The sequence below is a fragment of the Myxine glutinosa genome, chromosome 5 (genome assembly GCF_964187855.1).
Source record: "Myxine glutinosa chromosome 5, kmMyxGlut1.1, whole genome shotgun sequence".
Taxonomy (NCBI): Eukaryota; Metazoa; Chordata; class Myxini; order Myxiniformes; family Myxinidae; genus Myxine; species Myxine glutinosa.
In genome coordinates this window covers 116,246,401-116,273,359 of record NC_136265.1, presented here as the reverse complement: position 1 = coordinate 116,273,359, position 26,959 = coordinate 116,246,401, and the positions used below count along the sequence as shown (strand labels likewise).

General features: G+C 45.9%; 1 protein-coding gene across 1 annotated transcript in view; it reads right to left on the bottom strand.

Moving 5' to 3' along the window:
- LOC137427209 (fibronectin type III domain-containing protein 4) overlaps positions 1-26,959 on the bottom strand; it is an 84,024-nt gene that overhangs the window by 30,535 nt on the left and 26,530 nt on the right. Inside the window, exons 4-5 of the mRNA XM_068116484.2 lie at positions 12,637-12,720; positions 9,082-9,212 (exon numbers count right to left, since the gene is read on the bottom strand). Of these exons, the coding sequence (XP_067972585.2) occupies positions 9,082-9,212; positions 12,637-12,720 (215 nt within the window). The remainder of the gene's footprint in view (positions 1-9,081; positions 9,213-12,636; positions 12,721-26,959) is intronic.

The window sequence follows — 26,959 nt, the reverse complement described above, 5'->3', positions numbered from 1 at the left end:
AATTCTGATAATTCTGATGATCCTTAACTCAGTGCCATTTTTTGAGTTTTACTGCTACTACTACTACTGCGTCGAGCTAGCTCGGCATTCCATGACACGTTTCTTCCATTCATCTGTCACTCATGGCATTAGGTAGTTCGTTAACCAGACACCCAGTATCATTTTAAGCTGATCGATATATGTTTTCGCAGGTCTCCCTGGTGCCTGTTTGCCGTGAGTTGGTAACCAAAGTAAAACATCGCTTGCGAGCTCATCTTTGTTTCTCCAGCAGTGCCCAGCGAATCTTAATCAACGTTGACGTATGGTTACACTGATTGATGGGATTTTTGCATACAATTCATATTTTGTGGGGTGCTCTTTCCATGAGATGTTAAGGGCTGCTCTGAGCATGCGAGTGTATGCACCATTCAGGGCCTTTTCTGTTGACGATGTCAAGGTCCATGTAATTGCCCCATATACAAGAACTGATTCAACAGCTGCTCTAAAGAAGTTTCGTTTCAGCTCTATTGGAAGCGCAGATTTCCAAATCTTGCCTAGACTGTTTAAAGCTCCCCAAGCCTTTCCAAGTCTGATGTCGACATCTCTTTTTGTGGAGGCGATGTTGCTTCCCAGGTATGTGAATTCGTCAACCTTTCTGATGTTTTCACCAGTGAGTGATTTTATGTCTCCAACTTGATCTTGATTAAGACTGATGTACTCTGTCTTCGAGGCATTTATGTAGAGACCAATTTGGCTGGCTACTTCTTCAATCTTGTGTAGTAGTGTCGCTGCATCATTGTTATAGTCTGCTAGAACCGCAAGATCATCTGCATAATCTGCATCTGTAATCTTCTTGGATGGGTATCGCCGACCTTTCCGTTTACTTAGGGTAAATCCAAGTTCATTGTTGGTGTCTATTGCTTTGCGTAGCACATAATCGAGACATATTATGAATAAGTAGGGAGCGAGGGTATCACCCTGTAAAACTCCTGCCATGATGTCCAAACAGTCTGTATCGCCGTCAGGTGATCGGACTATTGCATGCGAGTTCTTATACAGCATCATGATGGCATTAACTGTCTCCTGAGGTATCCCGAATGCTGGCAGTATCTCCTTCATCTTACCTCGATGGATGGAGTCGAAAGCTTTCGAGAAATCAATAAATAGGAAAACAGCAGGAAGATTTTGAGCTTTAACGCCTTCAAGAAGACGTCTAACAGTAAGGATTTGCCCGGAGGTCGATCTACTAGTACGAAAGCCATTTTGATTTTTTCGCAGAACTGGTTCTATACGCGGTCTGATTCTGTTTAATAACATCAGGTTGTATATTTTGGCCGCTATTGATGTTAGAGTGATTCCTCGATAGTTTTTTGTAAGCCCTAGGTCGCCTTTTTTCTGGAAAGGCAATATACATCCTTCTGTCCATCGATCTATTGGATTTTGATGGTATACAGCATTACACAAATTCAGTAAAATCTCATCGAATTCACCTAGTTTCCAAATCTCGGCTGGAATGTCATCTAGACCACAGGCTTTCCCGTTTTGAATGTTTTTAAGAGCTTTATGGAGTTCATCTATGGTGAAGGGACCTTTTTTGATGTCGAGTTCATCTAAAATCACATGAGTTATTACTTCATCCTTGATTGTAGGTGGCTTCCCTAATAAGCTTTGGAAATGCTCTTGCCAGAGTTTCAATCGTTCTTCTTGCCTGGATGCTTTTAGTTTGGATTTGTTTACGCATTTCCGTCCGCTTATCTCGTTTACAGTTTTCCAGGCCACAGCAGATTGCTTGTTACTCGTAGCATTATTTATCATATCAATTTTTCTCTGGAGATAGTCAATCTGGTCTCTCTCATAAGAATCGGTAAGTGCAGTTCGTGCTTCGTTGTAATTCCTGATGTTTTCCATTGAAGGTGCAGAGTTTTTAATTTCTGACATTTTGTGTAGCTCTTTGCGTTTCCGGCATATTTCTTCTGCTTCCCATGGGATCCGACTTTTCCTCTTTGGTTTCAAAGGAATGGTACCAGAAGCAGACTCTCTGCTGGCTGTCTCAAAATTGGCAAATGTTTTATTCGGCGAGTTTGTTGTATTTTGTTCTTGAAGAGCAGCAAATCTATTTTTCAAACAAAGTGAAAAGGCGACACTAATCTGTGTGTTCTTTTTGAGACAAGACCAGTCATAAAGTGGTTTACTTTTTGATTTCATTTTATTTGCTCGAAGGCTCAAGCGGTTTCTTGCAGATAAAATGCGATGGTCTGATCCGACGCTTATAAAAGAGTTGAATGCTCTGCAATTTCTGACACTGTTTTTCCATTTCCCATTAACAATAATGAAGTCAAGTTGTGTTTTTGTTCCATTTGGTGCTGAATGTGTCCATAGCTGTCCTGGTCTCTTCTGGAAAGTGGTATTTGTGCATAAAATGTTATTCTCTTTTAAGAAGTTTTTCAACATTGTGCCATTTCTGTTAGTGCGAACATGATATGAAAATTTAAAGCCTTCTGATGATCCGAGTTGTGCATTAAAATCCCCTCCAAGAGTTAACATGTGATGTTTCGGTACCTGTCTGGTTACTGATGATAGGTCTCGTATACAAGATCGAGGCTCGTGTAAGAGCTAACATTAATCACAAAAACACAAACTGACACATAAAACATATAATAAAGGGAGCAGGAGACAAGATGGGGAGAGAGGGGGAAGCACACAAGTAAAACAGTAGAGAACAGGGACATCGGAAGATTTGTGGGAGGGAGTGCTTAGGGAGGGTGGGGGGTGGGGGGGGGGGTGGGGGGGGGGGTGGGAGAGGTATAAAACACATAGACACTTTTAGGACTTCCAGGAAAGAAGTCGGTAATTCAAAAAAGTGGATCTGGGGTGAACGGGGGTAGTAAAGATCAAGGTTTTGGATGGGGGAAGATAAGAGATGGTGGTGAACAGCTATTTTAAAGACCTGGAGGGAGGAGTGGGATTGAAGAGAGTGAGGGAGTTTGTTCCAGAGACGGGAGAAAAGGGGAATGAAGGAGTGAAGGTGGCAAGAGAGTCTTGATTTTGGCAGTTTCACCATAAGAGGGTTGCTGGCAGATCTTGTGCAACCTGTAGGAATATTTGGGGGACAGAGCACAGACTGAGCAGGGGGAGCAAGGCCGGAGTGGAGTCGGTAGAAAACAGAAAGGCCACCAACCTGCCTGCAGTGAGTGAGTGAAAGGCCCTCGGAGTTAGCTTCATCGCTGGAGATTCCAATGATTCTGAAAGCTTTGGTTTCAACAGCGTGAAGCCGAGCTAGGTGTGAGGCAGGAGCACCAGCCCAGAGGGGAGAGCATTTTTCCATTGAGCTGCGGATGAAAGCCTTGTATGTGGTGAGGAGCTCAGGTGTGCCAAGGAAGGACTTCACATGACGGATGATGCCCAGTCGGCGACTGGCATTGGAGGCCAGCTTGGAAATGTGGTTTTCCCAGGAAAGATCATGGCAGATAGTGAGACCCAAAAGCTTGAGTGACAGAACTTCTTGGAGAGGATTGTTGAGAAAGTAGATTGGAGGGTTGTCCAGTCGGTCTTTTCGGAGAGACATAGTGAGAGTGTGAGATTTGTCAGGATTGAAATACATGTTCCACTTGTTTGACCAGTCTGATTTTGTCCAGGTCTGCAGAGAGTGAGGAGGATACAGACTTTTTTGAGTGGTTTGCCATTGCCTGCTCCGCCAAACTGTCATGGTATTCAAAGCCACTCCAGCAAAGGTCTTAACTGCTCAACCAATATGAGGCAATCAAAAAAATCTAAACATGAATGTCAACACGATCACCCATTGGAGTCTCATCAATCATGACACTTCATGGGGCTGCTTGTTACATCCGCCACCAAAGGTGGACAAAGGTTATGTTTTCACCCATGTTTGTCTGTCTGTGAAAACTCTTGTGAAAACTCTTGTGACTTTGTGAAAACAAAATTCCACCTTCTGTGAAAAGGTCTTGATAGAATCTCTCAACTTCTACTTCATCATGTACATTTGTGGGACTATAACAACTAATTACTGTTGTTTGAGGGTTTCCATTAAAAGTAGCTATCATAATTCACGATGATATCTTTTCGACTTTATTGAGCGCTTTGTATGCGTGGGGACTAACAAGCATACCTACTCCACCAATAGATGCATTTACGCTATTTTCCCAGGCAGAAGAGGTTATTAGTGTCCAATTTTTGCCAACATGTTCTTCTTTTATCAGCATGTCATCATGTATAAATCGATGTTCTTGTAGGCAGATGATGTCTTGTTTTGTTGCTTCACTGAGGATATTAGTTCTGGTGTTTTTGATACTTTTAAAAGTGTTTGCACATTTAAGGTAGCAATATATACGTCTTTCTTTCCTTTCATCAGTCTTGATTTGTTTTTTTGTATTTAGTGTAGTGTAAAGCTCAGTAGCTGATTTTTCGACTGCAACCTGAGCCTCATTAGCAGGACGCGCTCCTTGTTTGCCCGCACGATGAGCGATGCGGGATGAATGTTTTACAATTGTTCGTGTCATGTTTTGCTTTCCGTAGCTAGTATTTACACTTTTAAGTTTTAATTTCCTTTAAAAAAGATTTTCTCTGCAATAATTGAACCGATTGAGATCAAATTTTCACCGTCTGTAGACTCGGTCTGTAGAATATTGTAATGGTAATTATGACGTCACAGGTCACGTGGTTCGGCCGCCATATTGTTTTTCGTGAAAACACGAAAACCCGTTTTTCTCTGCAACGGCTGAACAGATCGAGGCCAGATTTTGCAGGCAGAATCGCATACCCATGACGAACAAAAAAGTCAGCGAGCATGACGTCATGCATCACATGGTTTCAGAGTTATTACGTTTTTAAGCATGGACCTTTAAAACCGAGCTCATCCGTCATTTTTTGATCCAATCGAGAGGAAACTTCACAGATCTGTTCAGCATGTCAGTCTACTAAAATGTCCTTTTGGAATTTGCGATAGGGCATGTGGTTTGGCATAAATCGTTAATTAAACGAAAATATTTTTTAAAATGGATATCTCTTGAATCGCTGGTACCTCAGACCGTGAGTTGGTAATTATATAATTCACACAGTGCAATACGTGCAGGCTGCTCCACGGAGCGACCTTGCGGGCATATCAACGAGGTGAGGCATGACACACGTGTGTCTCAGCATACCTCAGATCAAGTTTGAAAACCAGCATCAACCATGCATAAATTTGCATATTCGATCATTTTTGACAAAGTTATGGCACTTTGAACTTTGGTAGGGGACATGTATTGCAGCGCAATACTCAGAATGCTTGTTGATTTGAGGAGCAGATTTGCTTGTGTTGTTCCTTTGAAAAACAAGCATTCTGAGTATTGCGCTGCAATACATGTCTCCTACCGGCAGTCTGTCGTCCGGAAAACTGTTGGGGAAATTACCAAGGGTTATTTATTTACTCACAGGTTCTGAATCGTTCCCAATCGCTAATTACCTCAGGACGGGCTCACCTGTGATTCGCACTCGGGACTTCGATTTATACACCTTGCAGACAGGTCAGCAGAAGCACGAGAAAATAAGTTGTTGATAAAGAACCTTTCGAGTCGCTAAATATCAGTAATTTATTATATTTTCCGGTTCACGATCAATGATCGATGTGTATATATATATGTTGCTCAGCTTGGCTCCGCCCCTCCCGAAAGCGCGTGCTATGTCGTGCTTTTGACGTTCGCAGACGAGGCTGAGGACGCGCGGTGCGGCTTGAGGAGAACTCTAGAATAAACAAAGTGCCATAACTTTGTCAAAAATGATCGAAACGTCGTGAAGTTCGAACTTGATCTGTAACTTATCATGAGGAACCCATGTACCAAGTTTGAAATCATTAGGATTAAGAGTTTAGAAAAAAAGTCCGAAAACTGTTCTTTGCGTGACGGACGGACAGACTGAGGGACGGAGTGCAAACCTATAGTCCCCTCCGGTGTACACGGGTAGGGGACTAATAAAAGGGGTAATACTCTTATGTTAGCTTTCAGTGGAATATTTAGTAAAAGTAAAAGAAAACCAAAGAAGTTATGGACTGATGAGGGAACAGAGTTTTATAACAAAACATTTATGAATTTCCTTATAAAGATAATGGTATTAAATTATACAGCACCTTTAATGAAGGAAAGGCAGTTGTTATTGAGCGTTTTAATCGCACTTTGAAAGAGAGACTATATAAAAAATTCACACAACTCGGTTCTCATCAATGGGTACCTATAATTCAGGACATTGCAGATAATTACAATAATACAGTTAATTCACCAACAAAATCAAAACCATCGGAAACATTTACAAAATTAGAATATGAAAAGGAGATTAATTTGAGAAAACCAAAGTTCAAAGTTGGTGATATTGTAAGAATATACAGATGGAAAAGCCATTTTGAGAAAGGTTATACAAAGAGATGGACTAATGAATTATTTAAAACCGTTGATGTAATGGATACAGTCCCTTGGACTTACAAATTATATGATTTAAAAGGAGAAGGGATTTTAGGTTCATTTTTTCACAGGAATTACAAAATACATAGGTAAGCAGATAATACCCTTGAAAGCAATAGGTTGGCGCCTCACAATCCACTACCATACAGGAATAGGAGTATTAATGTTGTTGTTTGGGGGTTAGAAATATAGAAATATACCTTATTCCTGGACTACAATCCTCCTCAATCCTGAGTAGCTCTTCTATGAGACCGCTCTCAAGAAAGTCTTCATACTTATTTAGTAGTCTCAGAGTTTCTCTTAAAAATGGGTTCCTCTTTTCACCTTGTATTGAGCACCCAAGTCTAATTATAGTTCGTGGCGTTGATTTCTTAAAGGAGTTATTTAGAGCTGTTTTTAAGTATCTATCACATTGTTCCACAGCCTCCTGCATAGATTTAGGTTTATTAACAAACTTTTTAAACTTCATAATTGTTAGGGGTTTCTCCATATTATAACAGTTCTCCATTTACAAGGTAATATTTATAGATGCTTCTTTGCTTAAAATAACATTTTGTTGGTGATTTCGCCATTTCATCTCTGCTCAACAAAGATACTTGTACCAAGGACCAAGTTCAAATATATTGTTTGTTAATATACTTGATGGTGATGAGTGTTATCAGAAAATTAAATTATTCCCTAAAATAAAACATAAGCAAATATTCATTGGTCCACTTAGTGAGTACAATCAAATGCAGTCCTCCTCCCCAATTCCCATTTCTCCCTTCCACCACAAGTAGTAGGAGAATGGGGTGTCTTGAATGCGCCGAATAACAGCGAACGAATGTAGTGAGTGAGAATGAGCGTCAGTGAATGTCTGTTGAACATATTGAAATATTGAGGATGAGAATGAATTGGAGGACAAAATCTAATTGAAAATCCAGTGAGTCAATAATTAACCTTAATTTTCTCCATGGGCTTCAATGTTAAATTCTCGTGTGCTTCAGAACCCCCATTCTCCTACTACTGTCATGGCTGGTGGTGGTGTGTATCTTATACATTGATTGCTATACAGAATCCCTGCTCTCACAAAAGAACTTGTTTATAGGTGCACAGGGATCATGGGATAGTGTGACTGCAATTATAATGTGTCATCTGAAAGCACAATACTGTTTACATGGATAAGGCTCATGGAGTAGCTAGTACTGCACATGCATGAATAGGACACATGTACATGGAGCAGCCAGTACTGTACATAGATGAATAGGATGCATGTACATGGAGCAGCAAGTACTGCACATGCATCAATAGCATGCATGTACATGGAGCAGCTAGTACTGTACATACATCAATATAATGCATGCACATGAACCAGCTAGTATTGTACATACATGAATATGACGCATGCACATGGAGCAGCCAGTACTGTACATACATGAAAAGGATGCATGCACATGGAGCAGCCAGTACTGAACATACATGAATAGGATGCATGTACATGGAGCAGCCAGTACTCTACATACATGAATAGGACGCATGCACATGGACCAGCTAGTACTGTACATACATGAATAGGATGTATGTACATGGAGCAGATAATACTGTACATGCATGAATAGGATGCATGTACATGGAGCAGCTAGTACTGTACATGCATGAATAGGATGCATGTACATGGAGCAGCTAGTACTGTACATGCATGAGTAGGATGCATGTACATGGAGCAGCTAGTACTGCACAAACATGAATAGGATTCATGCACATGGCGCAGCCAGTACTGCACACACATGAATAGGATGCATGCACATGGAGCAGCTAGTCCTGTACATGCATGAATAGGATACATGTACATGGAGCAGCCAGTACTGTACATACATGAATAGGATGCATGTACATGAATAGGATACATGTCCATGGAGCACCTAGTACTGTACATGCATGAATAGGATGCATGTACATGGAGCAGCTAGTACTGTACATACATGAATAGGATACATGTACATGGAGCAGATAATACTGTACATGCATGAATAGGATACATGTCCATGGAGCAGCTAGTACTGTACATGCATGAATAGGATGCATGTACATGGAGCAGCTAGTACTGTACATACATGAATAGGATACATGTACATGGAGCAGATGATACTGTACATGCATGAATAGGATACATGCACATGGAGTAGCTAGTACTGTACATGCATGAATAGGATGCATGTACATGGAACAGATAGTACTGTACATGCATGAATAGGATACATGCACATGGAGCAGCTAGTACTGTACATACATGAATAGGATACATGTACATGGAGCAGATGATACTGTACATGCATGAATAGGATACATGCACATGGAGATGCTAGTACTGTACATGCATGAATAGGATGCATGTACATGGAACAGATAGTACTGCGCATACATCGATATTACAGGTTATATTATTGCACAAGGACATTAGAAGACATGATTGTATTTTCACACCAATTACCGAGAGATCGGTAAACAGAGCACAACTGATCAACACTGGGTAACAATATTACATTTGAACCTCGGCTCAAAGCATCACGAGTCACGTGCTCTGATTGAAAGAGTAAGAAGGCCAAATTGAAGATAAAATTTGACCATCTCGAGCGAGGACCGTTGGTTGTTACCTTGGCCCGTTGGTTGTTACCTTGGCCCGTTGGTTGCTGCTTGAGCTGCGTTCTGGAGAGCTTTCCTCTGATGACATCTTGGTTTTCTCCTTGTTGTTGGAGTCGTTATCCTTGATGATGTCATATTGACGGCAAAAATGTGCAATGACGGCTGGAAGAGAAGGTGCCATTTTGGTTTGGTGAGGGCGTTTTCCCAGCTCAATATAAAAGAAGCTTTAAAGTACTCGTTAGACTAACACCTCGTTGGACTAACACCTCGTTAGACTAACACCTCGTTAGACTAACACCTCGTTGGACTAACACCTCGTTGGACTAACACCTCGTTAGACTAACACCTCGTTAGACTAACACCTCGTTGGACTAACACCTCGTTGGACTAACACCTCGTTAGACTAACACCTCGTTGGACTAACACCTCGTTAGACTAACACCTCGTTGGACTAACACCTCGTTGGACTAACACCTCGTTAGACTAACACCTCGTTGGACTAACACCTCGTTAGACTAACACCTCGTTGGACTAACACCTCGTTAGACTAACACCTCGTTTCCTTGCAATACTTAACCTGGGTTGAGAACCTTCTTGTCCCGACCCGTGTCCTCCCGAAGCTGGTTAAGAGGTGGATGGATGTAATCAAGGTAAAGGGTTCTTATTAAACCTGGTTATGGGTTGGATGTAATCAAGGTAAAGGGTTCTTATTAAACCTGGTTAAGAAGTGGATGTAATCAAGGTAAAGGGTTCTTATTAAACCTGGTTATGGGGTGGATGTAATCAAGGTAAAGGGTTCTTATTAAACCTGGTTATGGGTTGGATGTAATCAAGGTAAAGGGTTCTTATTAAACCTGGTTAAGAAGTGGATGTAATCAAGGTAAAGGGTTCTTATTAAACCTGGTTATGGGGTGGATGTAATCAAGGTAAAGGGTTCTTATTAAACCTGGTTATGGGGTGGATGTAATCAAGGTAAAGGGTTCTTATTAAACCTGGTTAAGAAGTGGATGTAATCAAGGTAAAGGGTTCTTATTAAACCTGGTTAAGAAGTGGATGTAATCAAGGTAAAGGGTTCTTATTAAACCTGGTTATGGGGTGGATGTAATCAAGGTAAAGGGTTCTTATTAAACCTGGTTATGGGGTAGATGTAATCAAGGTAAAGGGTTCTTATTAAACCTGGTTATGGGGTAGATGTAATCAAGGTAAAGGGTTCTTATTAAACCTGGTTAAGAGGTGGATGTAATCAAGGTAAAGGGTTCTTATTAAACCTGGTTATGAGGTGGATGTAATCAAGGTAAAGGGTTCTTATTAAACCTGGTTAAGAGGTGGATGTAATCAAGGTAAAGGGTTCTTATTAAACCTGGTTATGAGGTGGATGTAATCAAGGTAAAGGGTTCTTATTAAACGTGGTTATGTTGTGGATGTAATCAAGGTAAAGGGTTCTTATTAAACCTGGTTATGGGGTGGATGTAATCAAGGTAAAGGGTTCTTATTAAACCTGGTTATGGGGTGGATGTAATCAAGGTAAAGGGTTCTTATTAAACCTGGTTATGGGGTGGATGTAATCAAGGTAAAGGGTTCTTATTAAACCTGGTTATGAGGTGGATGTAATCAAGGTAAAGGGTTCTTATTAAACCTGGTTATGTTGTGGATGTAACCAAGGTAAAGGGTTCTTATTAAACCTGGTTATGAGGTGGATGTAATCAAGGTAAAGGGTTCTTATTAAACCTGGTTATGGGGTGGATGTAATCAAGGTAAAGGGTTCTTATTAAACCTGGTTAAGAGGTGGATGTAATCAAGGTAAAGGGTTCTTATTAAACCTGGTTATGGGGTGGATGTAATCAAGGTAAAGGGTTCTTATTAAACCTGGTTAAGAGGTGGATGTAACCAAGGTAAAGGGTTCTTATTAAACCTGGTTATGGGGTGGATGTAATCAAGGTAAAGGGTTCTTATTAAACCTGGTTATGGGGTGGATGTAATCAAGGTAAAGGGTTCTTATTAAACCTGGTTAAGAGGTGGATGTAATCAAGGTAAAGGGTTCGTATTAAACGTGGTTATGTTGTGGATGTAATCAAGGTAAAGGGTTCTTATTAAACCTGGTTATGTTGTGGATGTAATCAAGGTAAAGGGTTCTTATTAAACCTGGTTATGTTGTGGATGTAATCAAGGAAAAGGGTTCTTATTAAACCTGGTTAAGAGGTGGATGTAATCAAGGTAAAGGGTTCTTATTAAACCTGGTTATGGGGTGGATGTAATCAAGGTAAAGGGTTCTTATTAAACCTGGTTATGGGGTGGATGTAATCAAGGTAAAGGGTTCTTATTAAACCTGGATAAGAGGTGGATGTAATCAAGGTAAAGGGTTCTTATTAAACCTGGTTAAGAGGTGGATGTAATAAAGGTAAAGGGTTCTTATTAAACCTGGTTATGTTGTGGATGTAAACAAGGTAAAGGGTTCTTATTAAACCTGGTTATGTTGTGGATGTAATCAAGGTAAAGGGTTCTTATTAAACCTGGTTATGTTGTGGATGTAATCAAGGTAAAGGGTTCTTATTAAACCTGGTTATGTTGTGGATGTAATCAAGGTAAAGGGTTCTTATTAAACCTGGTTATGTTGTGGATGTAAACAAGGTAAAGGGTTCTTATTAAACCTGGTTATGTTGTGGATGTAATCAAGGTAAAGGGTTCTTATTAAACCTGGTTATGTTGTGGATGTAATCAAGGTAAAGGGTTCTTATTAAACCTGGTTATGTTGTGGATGTAATCAAGGTAAAGGGTTCTTATTAAACCTGGTTAAGAGGTGGATGTAATCAAGGAAAAGGGTTCTTATTAAACCTGGTTATGGGGTGGATGTAATCAAGGTAAAGGGTTCTTATTAAACCTGGTTAAGAGGTGGATGTAATCAAGGTAAAGGGTTCTTATTAAACCTGGTTAAGAGGTGGATGTAATCAAGGTAAAAGGTTCTTATTAAACCTGGTTAAGAGGTGGATGTAATCAAGGTAAAGGGTTCTTATTAAACCTGGTTATGTTGTGGATGTAATCAAGGTAAAGGGTTCTTATTAAACCTGGTTATGTTGTGGATGTAATCAAGGTAAAGGGTTCTTATTAAACTTGGTTATGTTGTGGATGTAATCAAGGTAAAGGGTTCTTATTAAACCTGGTTATGGGGTGTATGAACACAAAGTAAAGGGTTTTTATTAAACCTGGTGACGAGGTGTATGAAAACAAGGTAAAGTGTATTTTTATTAAACCTGGTTAACAGGTGTATGAAAAGAAGGTGAAAGCACCTTATATTGGGATGATCTAAGTTTTCGCTTTGAACTCCTAATGAGTAACAGGAACTCTTCATTCATAATGAGCTTTCCTAGAAGTGTATTTGGAATAATGTGCAGGTAAGTATCTTTTTTTGATTCGCTCCAAAGACAGGCCAATGAGGCACCTTGGACAACCTGTAATACACTAACATCCTCCATGACAGTCTCCCTTGCTAACCTTACATTCCAGCAGGGAGAGCAAAAGGAATTGAGGAAGCCTCTTCCTCCACATCACAAACCCACACAGTTCTCATTGCTATCTCCACCACACTCACCTGCCCACATGACTAACACCAGCACGATGATGATGAGCTCGCCCGTGATTGGCTGTCTTTCGTCCATTGTCTTTTGCACATAGTCTGCGGATGACAGTAATTGTGGATAATTTTATTATTAATACTTTTGTATTTGCACCATGTTCAATGTGATGGCTTCATGTAAAACAAATCTTAGATGTGGAACATCATTTCGGGAAGTCCTTAGATTGTGTTATGACATAAAATGCATGAAACTGATGCTCGGGATGAACATCCCTTCCGATGGAAACATTGAACGATGATGAGTCTGCTCTAATGAACTCATCAGTCACAGAACCTCGGTTCACAGCGTTGCTTTGATCTGAACATTGTCATGATGCTCGAGTTCTATATTGTGCGATTGCTCATCTACATGGAGAAACAGGTGAGCACGAGAACGTCCATTCAGCAAAAGTATACTCTCAAACCTCCTACTCTGTACATTCCCATTATCTGCAGTATATTCCCATTGCCTGGCGTTCTTTTGCATTGTCTGGAGTCCATTCCAATTGTCTGGCATACTTTTGCATTGTCTGCATGGCATACGTTCCCATTGTCTGGAGTAGGTTCCCATTGTCTGGAGTACGTTCCCATTGTCTGGGGTATGTTCACATTGTCTGGAGTAGGTTCCCATTGTCTGGAGTAGGTTCCCATTGTCTGGAGTAGGTTCCCATTGTCTGGAGTAGGTTCCCATTGTCTGGAGTAGGTTCCCATTGTCTGGGGTAGGTTCCCATTGTCTGGCATACTTTGTATTGTTTGCATGGCATACATTCCCATTGTCTGGCATACTTTTGTATTGTTTGCATGGCGTACATTCCCATTGTCTGGCATACTTTTGTATTGTTTGCATGGCATACATTCCCATTGTCTGGCATACTTTTGTATTGTTTGCATGGCGTACATTCCCATTGTCTGGAGTATGTTCCCATTGTCTGGAGTATGTTCCCATTGTCTGGAGTACATTCCCATTGTCTGGTGTAATTTTGCATTGTCTGCATGGCGTGCGTTCCCATTGTCTGGATTAGGTTCCTATTGTTTGCAGTGCGTTCCAATTGTCAGGAGTACGTTTCAATTGTCTGGTGTAATTTTGCATTGTCTGCACGGCGTATGTTCCCATTGTCTGGAGTATGTTCCCATTGCTTTAATGAATGTTATATTTAATTTCAATCAAATATTATAAGAAACTTAATTTTAATTGAATGTTATATTTTGAACACTGTAGAAGTGTAGAACACAAATTGGAACATGAATCGTAACACGAACCTCCCGTTTAGCAGTGCTTTGGTGCTTAGTTTGGCAAATTGTAAAGAATCTCGTCTCAATCGCTCATGTACACAGAGGATTTTTTTTACCCGGTCTGTCAGTGAAATAAAATGGAAAATCATTCCAGACAGAAAACTTACTGTTTTTAACGATGACATAAAGGACACAAACTACAGGCATGAATACATAATTTAACGTGTTAGACAAGGTGCTGTAAAAGTTGCTGCAGCAATGGCGGTAAACCTGGAAAAACTTTTTTGCTCTACAACCTTTAAAACTTTTGTTTTATGTCAATATAATTATATACTTGAACACAGTAGAACACAAATCGTCTCCTTGCCCCTTCCAAAAACCTCGAGTTTAGCATTACTTGGATAAAATATTACACCATCTTGACCAATCAAATGTGCTGCTCGTTTTCTCAGCGTTGGGGAATATCGATATTCAGACAAAATGGCGGCCTGCAGGATATACAGTGTATACAGTGTATACCGTGCTCGGAAACGCAGAGCAAGAGTTTGAAAGACCCTGCCCATGTCCTTTTTCTCAAGACTGCGTGGGGTAAGGTGTTCTATGAAGTCTCTTCTTACCTCCACAACTGAAGGTGGACAGACACAGAGGTTATGTTTTCACTCCTGTCTATCTTGGCTGTCTGTTTGTGAGTAGGTTATTTCAAAATGTTCCGGACGGATTCGGACCAAACTTGGTGTACACGGGTGTGCGACAAGGAAGAATTGATTCAATTTTGGAGAAGATTCGAATCCGGATCGGGATCAGAGAATTTCTTCAGTGATTCTTCACCATTGAGTAACGGGGCTAAAGTGATGTATATCATGATATTTCAAAAAGTTGTGGACGGATTATGAGTAGAACTTAGTGGATGAGTTGGTTAGGAGACAAGACGGAGCCGATTCGATTTTGGTGCAGGTCAGAATCCAGATCTGACCTATCAGTTTGAGGCAAAACGTAAACTGTTCACCTGGTGGAGGTATGCTCTCTCCCGAGTGCCGTTCTAGTACAAATATCCTTTACCAACTCTTAACTCAGGAACACACCAAGAGTAAGTGTGAGGAGAAAGGCAGAAGCACGTGGTTAAGAGAGGTTGATTAAAGGAGGAATTATGAGGAATTTGCATCAAAACGCTCCTTAATCATCACAAGTCTTCCTCTGCTACTTGTTCTCCAGTGAAGAGTACATTGAAGTATACTTTTGCTTTTTTCGTGCATCCTTTCAATGAGTAATTGACCACAGTGAACGACCTGCCCAGTTGCTTATTGGGTTCATTACTCACATAAAAGCATCGCCTATATGAATCAATTGATAATTACTCGAGGAAAGGAAAGATACAGTCGTGGCCAAAAATATTGGCACCCTTGTACTTTTTCCAAATAATGCACCATTTCCTCCAGAAAATTGTTGAAATTAAAAAATATTTCGGTATCCACATCTGTATTTCTTTGGCTTGCAGTGGAACAAAACAAAAAATGCTAAAATAATTACTAAATCTTAGCCTATTCCACACCGAAATCCTAAAATGGCCAGGACAATATTATTGGCACCTTTTAGAAGTTGTTAGAAATAATTAGATTTCAAGCAGGTGATTCTCCTTTACTTTGGAAATGAACTAACCTGTGGTGAGTTGCAAGTGCTGCAATATAAAAATCACTCAACCAATTTGAATGAGGAAAGGAATCATTCTGCTGTTTTGTATCACTGTGTACCGCATTGAGCATGGAGAAAAGAAAGAAAACCAGAGAATTGTCTGAGGTTAGACACAAGATTGTCACCAAGCATGGACAATCTCAAGGCTACAAGTCCATCTCCAGAGCCCTTGATGTTCCTGTGTCCACTGTACGCAATGTTATCAGGAAGTTTAAGGCCCATGGCATTGTAGCCAACCTCCCTGGACGTGGCCGCAAGAGAAAACTTGATCGAAGATTGCAGTGAAGGATTGTTCGAATGGTGGAGAAAGCACCTCGATCAACTGCCTAACAGATTCAAGCTGACCTTCGTACACAAGGTACAAGAGTTTCAACTCGCACCATCCGTCGCCTTCTCAATGAAAGGGGGTTCGATGGTAGGAGACCCAAGACGACCCCACTGCTGAGAAAGCCTGACTGGACTTTTACAAAACACACCTGAACAAGCCAAAATCCTCCTGGGAGAATGTCATGTGCACAGATGAGACCAAAGTAGAGCTTTTTGGTAAAGCACATCATCTCTATGTTTACAGAAAACAAAATGAAGCCTTCAAAGAAAAGAACACCTTCCCTACAGTCAAACATGGAGGAGGTTCAGTGATGTTTTGGGGTTGCTGTGCTGCCTCTGGCACTGCGTACCTTGAATGTGTGCATGACGTCATTAAATCAGGAGATTACCAAGGCATTTTGGAGCGCAATGTTCAACCCCGTGTCAGAAAGGTGGGTCTCCGTCGAAGGTCATGGGTCTTGCAGCAGGACAATGACCCAAACACACTTCAAAAAACACCCAGGAATGGTTCAAGACAAAACGCTGGACTGTGCTGAAGTGGCCAGCAATGAGTCCAGATCTAAATCCCATTGAACACCTGTGGGGAGATCTGAAAACAGCAGTTGGGAGAAGGCACCCTTCAAATCTGGGAGAACTGGAGCAGTTTGCACAAGAAGAGTGGAACAAACTCCCAGTAGAGAGGTGGAGGAAGCTCATTCATGGCTATAGGAAGCGCTTGACTGCAGATATTTTGTCCAAAGTCTGTGCTACCAAATATTAAGTGGTGGGTGTCAATAATTTTGTGAATGCCATTTCTTTTTATTCTCTGATTTTAAAGGATATATTAAGTTCTGAATCAAAAACAAACGTTCTGTAATATTAACATTGAAATAAAGAATTGTGGAGACCAAATACTTTTGTCAATTTCAACTTATTTTTAGTGAAAATTGTGAGTTATTTGAAAAAAGTGAAAGGGTGCCAATATTTTTGTCCATGACTGTATATAAAGCCTGTGAGTGTTTTACGAAAACCATGAATTGGCTTTGCTCGAAGGTGCCAAACTTGTACATTATTTACATGTTATACATTTGGACCTCACTCACCCCTTTTAAAGGGAAGAGGACAAGAAGAAGATTTACATGTGATTGATTGTTGTTGAAAGAGAACCATTGTAATTTTCCCGAGTTCGCTGCATACGAAATAGTGTGTGCGCACGTATGTGCGTGTGTGCACACAAGACGCATGTACACAACATACCACTGTACAACATGTCACGCAAAGCATGTGTGTTTGTGTAATTTGTATAAAATAGAACATGTGCACAATATGTATATGTGTATTTAACGCATAAAATGTGTGTGCATATAATACACAGCATATGATATCATGCAACATAAAACAAAACATTCCAAAGCAAAACAAAAACAAAAACCAAAGCCAAACGTCTATAAACTATAATCGAGCATGTGTACATGCAAAGCACGACCCATGCACGTATGTGTGCGTGTCCACATGTATGCGTCACCGCCACCAGTCGTCATCTTTCTCGCCCCCCCCCCCCCCCCTCCACTCCACTCAGGTTTGCCAAATCAGACCCCTTTCCTGCATCTATATATATAAAGTAGAGTTGGCCTCTGTGTCTGTATCCTGATCTATCTACGATCTCTAAGATCTCGAGAACCCGTGGACGGATTTGCGAGCGGAAAGTACTGTTCGACTCGGGATGGTCCCAGGAATGTCACGGAGACATAAACATTTAAAAAATTTCGGGTTTTAAAATTAGCGTATTATTAGCACTAGCAGAAGAGAGAGGGATTCGAAGGGAGGGAGCGCAGCGCTTCTAGCGCTTCTGACTACAGCACACCTTAAAATTAAAAAAACTTCGGGTTTTAAAATTAGTGTGTTACGCGTAATTAGCGCTAGCAGAAGAGGGAGGGAATCTAAGGGAGGGAGCGCAGTGCTCCCTCCAGCGCTTCTGTTAGCGTAATTAGCGTATTTCGGAACGTTAATTTTTCAACTTCATTATTCGGAATCAGTACGTCCCAGAGAACCTTCGTAACGTTAATTTTTCAACTTCATCCGATTGACATGGGACCAACGGCATGTGACAAAGAGTGAAACATACAGGCTACATTTATTTGACGACAATGAGTTCCGACTTCCGACCTCGGTGGGATGACAGGCTGAGTCAACCCCCCTGGTGTGAAGGGGGAGGAGGAGGGGAGGGGGAAGAGAAGGGGAGGGGAACGAGGGGGAAGGGGATGGGAGGGGGGAGGGGGAGGGGGAAGGGGGAGGGGGAGGGGGAAGGGGGAGGGGAAAGGGGGGGAAGGGGGAGGGGAAAGGGGGGGGAGGGGGGGAGGGGAGGGGCCCTTCTTCCCCTGGGCACCCCCGCACCCTTCCCTCCCCCCCCTTCCCCTCCCCCCCCTTCCCCCTCCCCCCCATTCCCCTCCCCTCCTCTTCCCCCTCCCCTCCTCCTCCCCCGCTTCCCCCTCCCCCCTCCCCCCCGTTCCCCTCCCCTCCTCTTCCCCCTCCCCTCCTCTTCCCCCTCCCCTCCTCCTCCCACTCCCGTGCAAAGCCGGGTACCTCTGCTAGTATCTATATATATAAAGTAGAGTTGGCCTCTGTGTCTGTATCCTGATGTATCTACAATCTCTAAGATCTCGAGAACCCGTGGACGGATTTGCGAGCGGAAAGTACTGTTCGACTCGGGATGGTCCCAGGAATGTCACGGAGACATAAACATTTAAAAAATTTCGGGTTTTAAAATTAGCGTATTATTAGCACTAGCAGAAGAGAGAGGGATTCGAAGGGAGGGAGCGCAGCGCTTCTAGCGCTTCTGACTACAGCACACCTTAAAATTAAAAAAACTTCGGGTTTTAAAATTAGTGTGTTACGCGTAATTAGCGCTAGCAGAAGAGGGAGGGAATCTAAGGGAGGGAGCGCAGTGCTCCCTCCAGCGCTTCTGTTAGCGTAATTAGCGTATTTCGGAACGTTAATTTTTCAACTTCATTATTCGGAATCAGTACGTCCCAGAGAACCTTCGTAACGTTACTTTTTCAACTTCATCCGATTGACATGGGACCAACGGCATGTGACAAAGAGTGAAACATACAGGCTACATTTATTTGACGACAATGAGTTCCGACTTCCGACCTCGGTGGGATGACAGGCTGAGTCAACCCCCCTGGTGTGAAGGGGGAGAAGGAGGGGAGGGGGAAGAGAAGGGGGAGGGGAACGAGGGGGAAGGGGATGGGAGGGGAGAGGGGGAGGGGGAAGGGGGAGGGGGAGGGGGAAGGGGGAGGGGGAGGGGGAAGGGGGGGAGGGGGAGGGGAGGGGGGGAGGGGAAAGGGGGGAGGGGGAGGGGAGGGGCCCTTCTTCCCCTGGGCACCCCCGCACCCTTCCCTCCCCCCTTCCCCTCCCCCCTCCCCCCCTTCCCCCCCCCCATTCCCCTCCCCTCCTCTTCCCCCTCCCCTCCTCCTCCCCCGCTTCCCCCTCCCCCCTCCCCCCCGTTCCCCTCCCCTCCTCTTCCCCCTCCCCTCCTCCTCCCACTCCCGTGCAAAGCCGGGTACCTCTGCTAGTATATATATATATGTATGTATATATATATATATATATATATATATATATATATATATATATATATATATATATATATATATATATATATATATATATATATACGTATATACATATATATATATATATATATATATATATATATATATATATATATATATATATATATATATATATATTATATATATATATATATATATATATATATGGCGGTTACCTTATGTGCAGGTAACCGCATGTGGCGGTTACCTTATGTGCAAGTAACCATTACCTTATTTGGGCATAATACACGCGCACGGGCCTGTTGGACTTTTGGTTGTGTGGACGTGACGCACGCGCGGTTGCCGGAGCCACGCCCTCCGAAGAGGGCTTTTGGCTTTATATAAGCGTGCCGACTTCCGTTCGCTTTCAGTGTGCGGGATCTTGCTGTTTGAATAAACCAACTTCGAACCCTCGAATGGCCTCGTTCTCTCGCCTTCCGCGACTCCTAAATATACATACATATATATATACACATATATATATACATACACACACACATCATATATATATACGAGTACATATACTACATATACATATACTACATATTCGAGTACATATACTACATATACACATATATATATATATACGAGTACATATACTACATATACATATACTACATATACTACATATACAAGTACATATATGACATTTACATATACTACATATACGAGTACATATACGACATATACATATACTACATATACGACTACATATCTATATATATATATATAAAAGAAAGTTTTTGTTTGTTTGTTTGTTTGTTTGTCTGCACACGCTAATCTCCTGAACGGTGAAAGATAGGAGGAAACCTCTCAAACAAAAAATGTCGGGACGGGCCCGGGAAAGGTTATAGGCTCGGTGGCGAGGCCGGTCGAGGCCCACCTCGGCCGGGCCGGGCCCATTTCGCAATTAAAAGCTGAGCTGAATTATAGTAGTCAATCTTCGACGGCCGTGAGTAAAAGCTGAATTATAGTAGTAAATTCATTCAAAAAGAACTAAAAATGTCGGGACGGGCCCCAGGAAGGTTATAGGCTAGGTGGCGAGGCCGGTCGAGGCCGCCTCGGCCAGGCTGGGCCCATTTCGCAATTAAAAGCTGAGCTGAATTATTGTCGTCGATCTTCTACGGCCGTGAGTAAAAGCTGAATTATAGTATTAATTTCATTCAAAAAGAACTAAAAATGTCGGGACGGGCCACGGGAAGGTTATAGGCTTGGTGGTGAGGCCGGTCGAGGCCGCGTCGGCCGGGTTGGGCCCATTTCGCAATTAAAAGCTGAGCTGAATTATACAGACTTGGCATTTAATATGGAATATTTTTTTTGTGGGGGTGAACTTACTTGTCAAGATGACTGAGAACCAAAAGTTCATTGGAATTATGTTGAAATTATTCTAGATTTTGTTAATGTGACCTTTAAAAGAAACAAAAACCACATTTGACATTTCAAAACAAATAAATTGATCCTTGAAAGTGATGTAAACTGATATCGAACTCAATTCATGGACAGTACTGTGTTAAACATATGTACGTTTTCCAGAAGTATCTCTTTATTTTGCACATTAGCCAAATTTTTTTTTTACAAAAACAAAAGTTAAATTACGACTGGGATTACGGACAGTAAAATTACAGTTCAGTACTTCGTGTAACCCCCACGAGCATTCAGGAGAGCACATACACGTTGAGGCATGCTGTTCACGAGATTTGCCAAGGTTTGGACAGGAATCGCTTGCCATGCAGTGACAATAGCCTGCTGCAATTCACGCACAGAGGTCGGCTGCTGGTCCAAGTGGTCGATTTGATGCGTTAATTCAGCCCACAAGTTCTCTATCGGATTCATATCCAGGGATATGGCAGGCCACTCCATATGCTCTACACCACGGTCAGCAAGAAAGTGTTGGATCATGCGAGCATGATGAGGCCGTGCATTGTCATCTTGGAACACAAAGTTTCCTCGAAAGGCTGCACGAGCAAATGGAAGCAATGTTTCTTCCAGAATGGCCCTGTACTTGAACTGGTTCAGGTTTCCATTCAGAACAACCAGGTCAGTTTTTCCCCCTGCATGAAAAGCAGCCCAAACGGTCACCCCACCACCTCCAGCTTGGACTCTTGGCACTATACTATCTTTGTTGTAGGCTTCATGAACTTGTCTGCGCACTCGGACGCGGCCATCTCGACGACAGACCAGAAATCTCGACTCTTCACTGAAGATCACGTGATTCCAGTGTCCTGGCTGCCATTGACGGTGCTCTCTGGCCCACTGCAATCGGCGCTGGCGGTGTTGTCTGGTCAGGCGTGGCTTTCTCAGGGGACGCCTGACACGAAAGCCTGCTTGAACCAGTCGTTGGTTGACTAGCCTTCTGCATACAGGCACATTTGTCAGTTGCTGCCACTCAGCCCTAAGCCGATTAGCTGACTTGGTATGGCCATTGCGGACTAACCGGTGCAGCTGGCGATCATCCCTCCTTGTGGTTCTGCGGGGAAGTCCTGGCCTCGTTATTGGAGGAGGGACACCCCTCTGAGCATTTCGTTTCAGGGTCTTTGACACCTGACCTTGAGTGATGCCATACTGCCGAGCAATAGCACGCTGTTTCATGCCGTAATTTCGTAAAGCCACCACTCCATGACAAACAGCATTGTCGAGTTGACGGACCATCTCCAGAGGAAGCGGCAATAACTTTTGGAGATGTGCAGCAGTTGTTTTCCACTAATACAGAACGCAACAACCCTTGTATACCCGACTGTGAAGTTAATCATCAAATGCACCTGTCCGTACATTTTGCCATGCCACCTGTGATATAATCCTGTTGTTGACTTCTTGCTCCGACAGACAATCAGTGACATGGTTCTTTTAACAAATAAATCACCAAAGTGTGAAAGAAACTCATCAGATTGATATACTGAGTTAAGAAAGTAAACCCAAGTCAAGAAAAAATATATTGTAGCGGCTACCACTGGGTTTTCACAATCGCCTTGCACCTATCAAGGACGCGGAGCGATCACCATGCCGGGCTCGTCCAGGACGCCCGGGCAGGCCCGCGCTCAACTTGCCAGGCCTCGGTCGGGACGCTGGGCCACGCCCCCTCTCGCCTTTCCTGGGCAAACGCTCCGGGATAATATGTATATATATTGCTGCCCGATAAACGGGCTTTTCAGAGTGCCTGAGTGTTTGGTTTGATTAAAGCAACTCGGATGAATTCCAGCTTTTTGTCGCGTCCATTCTTCCGATCGACGTGGGAGCCCCAGCTCCTTCATTGGTGACCTACCGACATGGACACGGCAGTCGCCCTTAAACTGCCTACCTTCTGGGAGGCTCACGTGGCGGTTTAGTTCGCACAGGCGGATTCCTTGTTCGCCCTGCGAGGCATCACGGCCGACGACACCCGCCTCCACCATGTGGTAGCAGCGCACGGTTCGGCCACCACGCCCCGCGCCCTGAGCCTCCTCGAGAGCCCGCCAGCCACGGACAAATACGGCGCGATTAAGAATCTTCTCCTCGACGCTTTCGCCCTCCCATCGGCGGAACGCGCACGGCGCCTGCTCGACCTGCCCGAGCTCGGCGACACGCGCCCTTCCGAGCGAATGGACTACATGCTTTCACTGCTCGGCGAGCACTCTCCGGCATTCCTGTTCCGGGAGCTGTTCCTCCGTCAGCTGCCTAACCCGGTACGCCTCGCCCTGGCAAGCACGACGATCACAGATCCCCGGGCCCTTGCCAGAGAAGCCGACAAGATCTCCGCCGCAGGACAGCGCATCGCAGTGGCGACATGGGACCCACCGCCGTCCGACGCAACACCCATGGCACCCGAGCACCCGGCACGGTCGACGACCGAACTGCCGACGCAATTGGCGGCCGCTACACCGAGCCGACCACCTCCAGCACGACGACCGGGGCCTCCACCTGACCAAGCGTGGTGTTACTATCATGCCAGGTTCGGACAGAAGGCCCGGACATGCCGACCCCCGTGCACCTTCGGCAGGCCGGGAAACGGCCGGGCCGGCGTTCATTACCAGCCATGAGCGCCGGCCACACGGGCAACTTACTGTTCATCAAGGATAAAGCATCCGGACGGCGCTTCCTGTGCGACACCGGCGCCCAACTGAGCATCATACCCGCCTCTGACCAGGACAGGCAATCCGCGGTTTGCGGCCCCTCCTTGGTTGCGGCCAACGGATCGACCATCCGCACCTTCGGCCCGCGCAACGTCACCCTCTGCTTCAGCGGCCAACGTTTTGCTTGGACGTTTGTAACCGCAAACGTGCCCATGGCTCTGCTAGGCGCCGACTTCCTCTGCGCACACGGACTGCTGGTGGACGTCCAACGGCGTCGTTTAATCAACGCCGAAACCTTCAGCTCCCTGGTATGCACATTGAGCAGCTCTGCGCCGACCGAGCTGGCATGCGCCGTCCCGGCGGCGAACGAGTTTGCTCGCCTGCTCACGGAGTTCCCGGCCCTCACGTGGCCGACGTTTTCGGCCGTCGCAGTACGGCATGGGATCGAGCACCACATACCAACCACGGGCCCGCCGGTCTACGCCAGGGCCCGCCGCCTCGACCCAGCCAAGCTCGCCGTGGCGAAGGCCGAATTCGACGCGTTGGAGCACCTCGGCATCGTGCGGCGCTCCGATAGCGCGTGGGCCTCGCCATTGCACATCGTGCCAAAGCCGGGGGGTGGATGGCGCCCGTGTGGCGACTACCGCCGTCTCAATGACGCTACCACCCCCGACAGGTACCCGATCCCGCATATCCAAGACTTCTCCGCCCGTCTGGTGGGACGGGTCATTTTTTCGAAAGTTGATCTCATACGGGGATATCACCAGGTACCTGTCAGGGCGGCCGACGTCCCTAAAACGGCAGTCATCACGCCGTTCGGCTTATTCGAATTCTTGCGGATGCCGTTTGGTCTCAAGAACGCGGCTCAGGCATTACAGCGCTTGATGGACGGCGTGCTGCGTGACCTGCCATTCCTTTTCGTTTACCTGGACGACATCCTCGTCGCCAGCACGTCCCGGGCCGAGCACCTCCTCCACCTCCGAACACTGTTCGGGCACCTCAGCGAGCACGGCTTCATCGTCAACCCGGCCAAATGCCACTTCGGCACGACGGCCGTTGATTTTTTGGGCCACCACATCACCAAGAACGGGGCCGTGCCGCTGCCAACCAAGTTCGAGGCCATCACCACGTTCCCGCGTCCCCGCACCATAAAGGCCCTGCAGGAATTCCTGGGAATGGTGAATTTTTATCACCGCTTCGTGCCCCACGCTGCTCAACTCATGCGGCCCCTCTACGAAGCCCTCTGGGGCAAGCCGGCCAAGCACGACATCGCCTGGTCCGCAGCAATGGATGCGGCCTTCCAAAGCTCAAAGCGGGCCCTCGCCGACGCAACACTGCTCGCTCACCCGGTGCTCAACGCTCCCATCACCCTCACCACGGATGCCTCCGACTACGCGGTGGGCGCCGTACATGAGCAATGGGTGAACGGGGTTTGGCAGCCACTCGCTTTTTTCAGCCGGCAGCTCCGGCCGAACGAGCTCAAATACAGCACGTTTGACCGGGAGCTCCTCGGTCTACACCTGGCCGTCCGCCATTTCCGCCACCTCCTGGAGGGCCTACCTTTCACGGCGTTCGTCGACCACAAGCCGTTGGTTTACGCCATGGCCAAGGTCACGGAGCCGTGGTCGGCCCGCCAACAGCGCCACCTCTCCGCCGTGTCGGAGTTTACCACGGACATCCGGCACGTCGCCGGCAAAAACAACGCCGTGGCCGACTGTCTTTCCCGGGCCAGCGCGAACGCGGTCCACCTGGGCGTGGACTTTGCGCTTATGGCGGCGGACCAAACCACCGACACCACGGTGCAAGCCCTCCGGGCGGCGGACACGGGCCTCCGCCTGGCCGACATCCCATTCGCGGACACTGTCCTGCTCTGCGACGTCTCCCAAGGCCAGCCTCGCCCCATCGTGCCCGTCACCTGGCAACGCCGCATCTTCGCCTCCCTCCACGGCCTTTCCCACCCGGGCCGGAAAGCTTCCCAGAAGCTGGTGTCGGCGCGATTCGTCTGGCACGGCCTTCGTCGGGACGTCCGCGATTGGACCAGCACCTGCACGGCCTGCCAATGGGCCAAGGTCCACCGACACACCCAGGCCCCGCTGGCACCTTTCACCGTGCCCGAACGACGTTTCGACCACGTCAACGTGGATCTGGTGGGCCCCCTCCCCCCGTCACGGGGGTTCACACACCTGCTCACCATGGTGGACAGGACCACCAGGTGGCCGGAGGCCGTTCCCCTCATCTCCACCACCACCGCCGACGTGGCGCAGGCTTTCATCGCCACCTGGGTCGCCCGCTTCGGCGCACCGGCGGACATCTCGTCAGACCGCGGACCACAGTTCACCTCCGAGCTGTGGGGTGCGGTCGCCCGCAACCTGGGGGTCAAGCTCCACCGTACTACGGCCTACCACCCCCAAGCAAACGGGTTGTGCGAGCGATTCCACCGCTCCATGAAGGCCGCGCTCATGGCCGGCCTTCAAGATGGCGGTTGGGCCGACCGGCTGCCGTGGTTCCTTTTGGGCCTCCGCACGGCCCCCAAGGAGGATCTCCAGGCATCCACCGCCGAGCTTGTCTATGGCCAGGCGCTACGCGTCCCGGGCGAATTCGTGCCCGACGCTACCAGTCCCTGGTCCGCAGCTCACCAGCGCTCGGACCTCCAGGAGGCCGCCCGACGGTTTGCCCCCGTGCCAACATCCCACCACGGTGACCCCCAGTCCTACGTCCCCCCAGCACTTCACACAGCGGAGTATGTTTTTGTGCGTCACGACGCACATCGGGGGCCACTCCGGCCGCCGTACGACGGGCCCTTCCGGGTGCTGCGACGGGATGACAAGTCGTTCGTCATCGACATCGGCGGCAGGTCGGACCGGATTGCGGTGGACCGCCTCAAGCCGGCGCACGTGGACGTCGACCACCCACCATGGGTGGCCCTTCCGCCGCGGCGAGGCCGCCCCCCGTCCACGGTGCCCCCCACTCGACCGCCCACCACCACACCGGACCCCCTCCCACGACCCGCCAGGGGTCGCTTCGGCCGGGTCATCAGGACCCCCCTCAAATTGACCCTGCCGGTGCAAGTCGATTCTGGGGGGACGTGTGTAGCGGCTACCGCTGGGTTTTCACAATCGCCTTGCACCTATCAAGGACGCGGAGCGATCACCATGCCGGGCTCGTCCAGGACGCCCGGGCAGGCCCGCGCTCAACTTGCCAGGCCTCGGTCGGGACGCCCGGGCATGCCCGGGCATGCCCGGGCAGGCTCGCCCTCAACTTGCCAGGCCGCATCCAGGACGCTGGGCCACGCCCCCTCTCGCCTTTCCTGGGCAAACGCTCCGGGATAATATGTATATATATTGCTGCCCGATAAACGGGCTTTTCAGAGTGCCTGAGTGTTTGGTTTGATTAAAGCAACTCGGATGA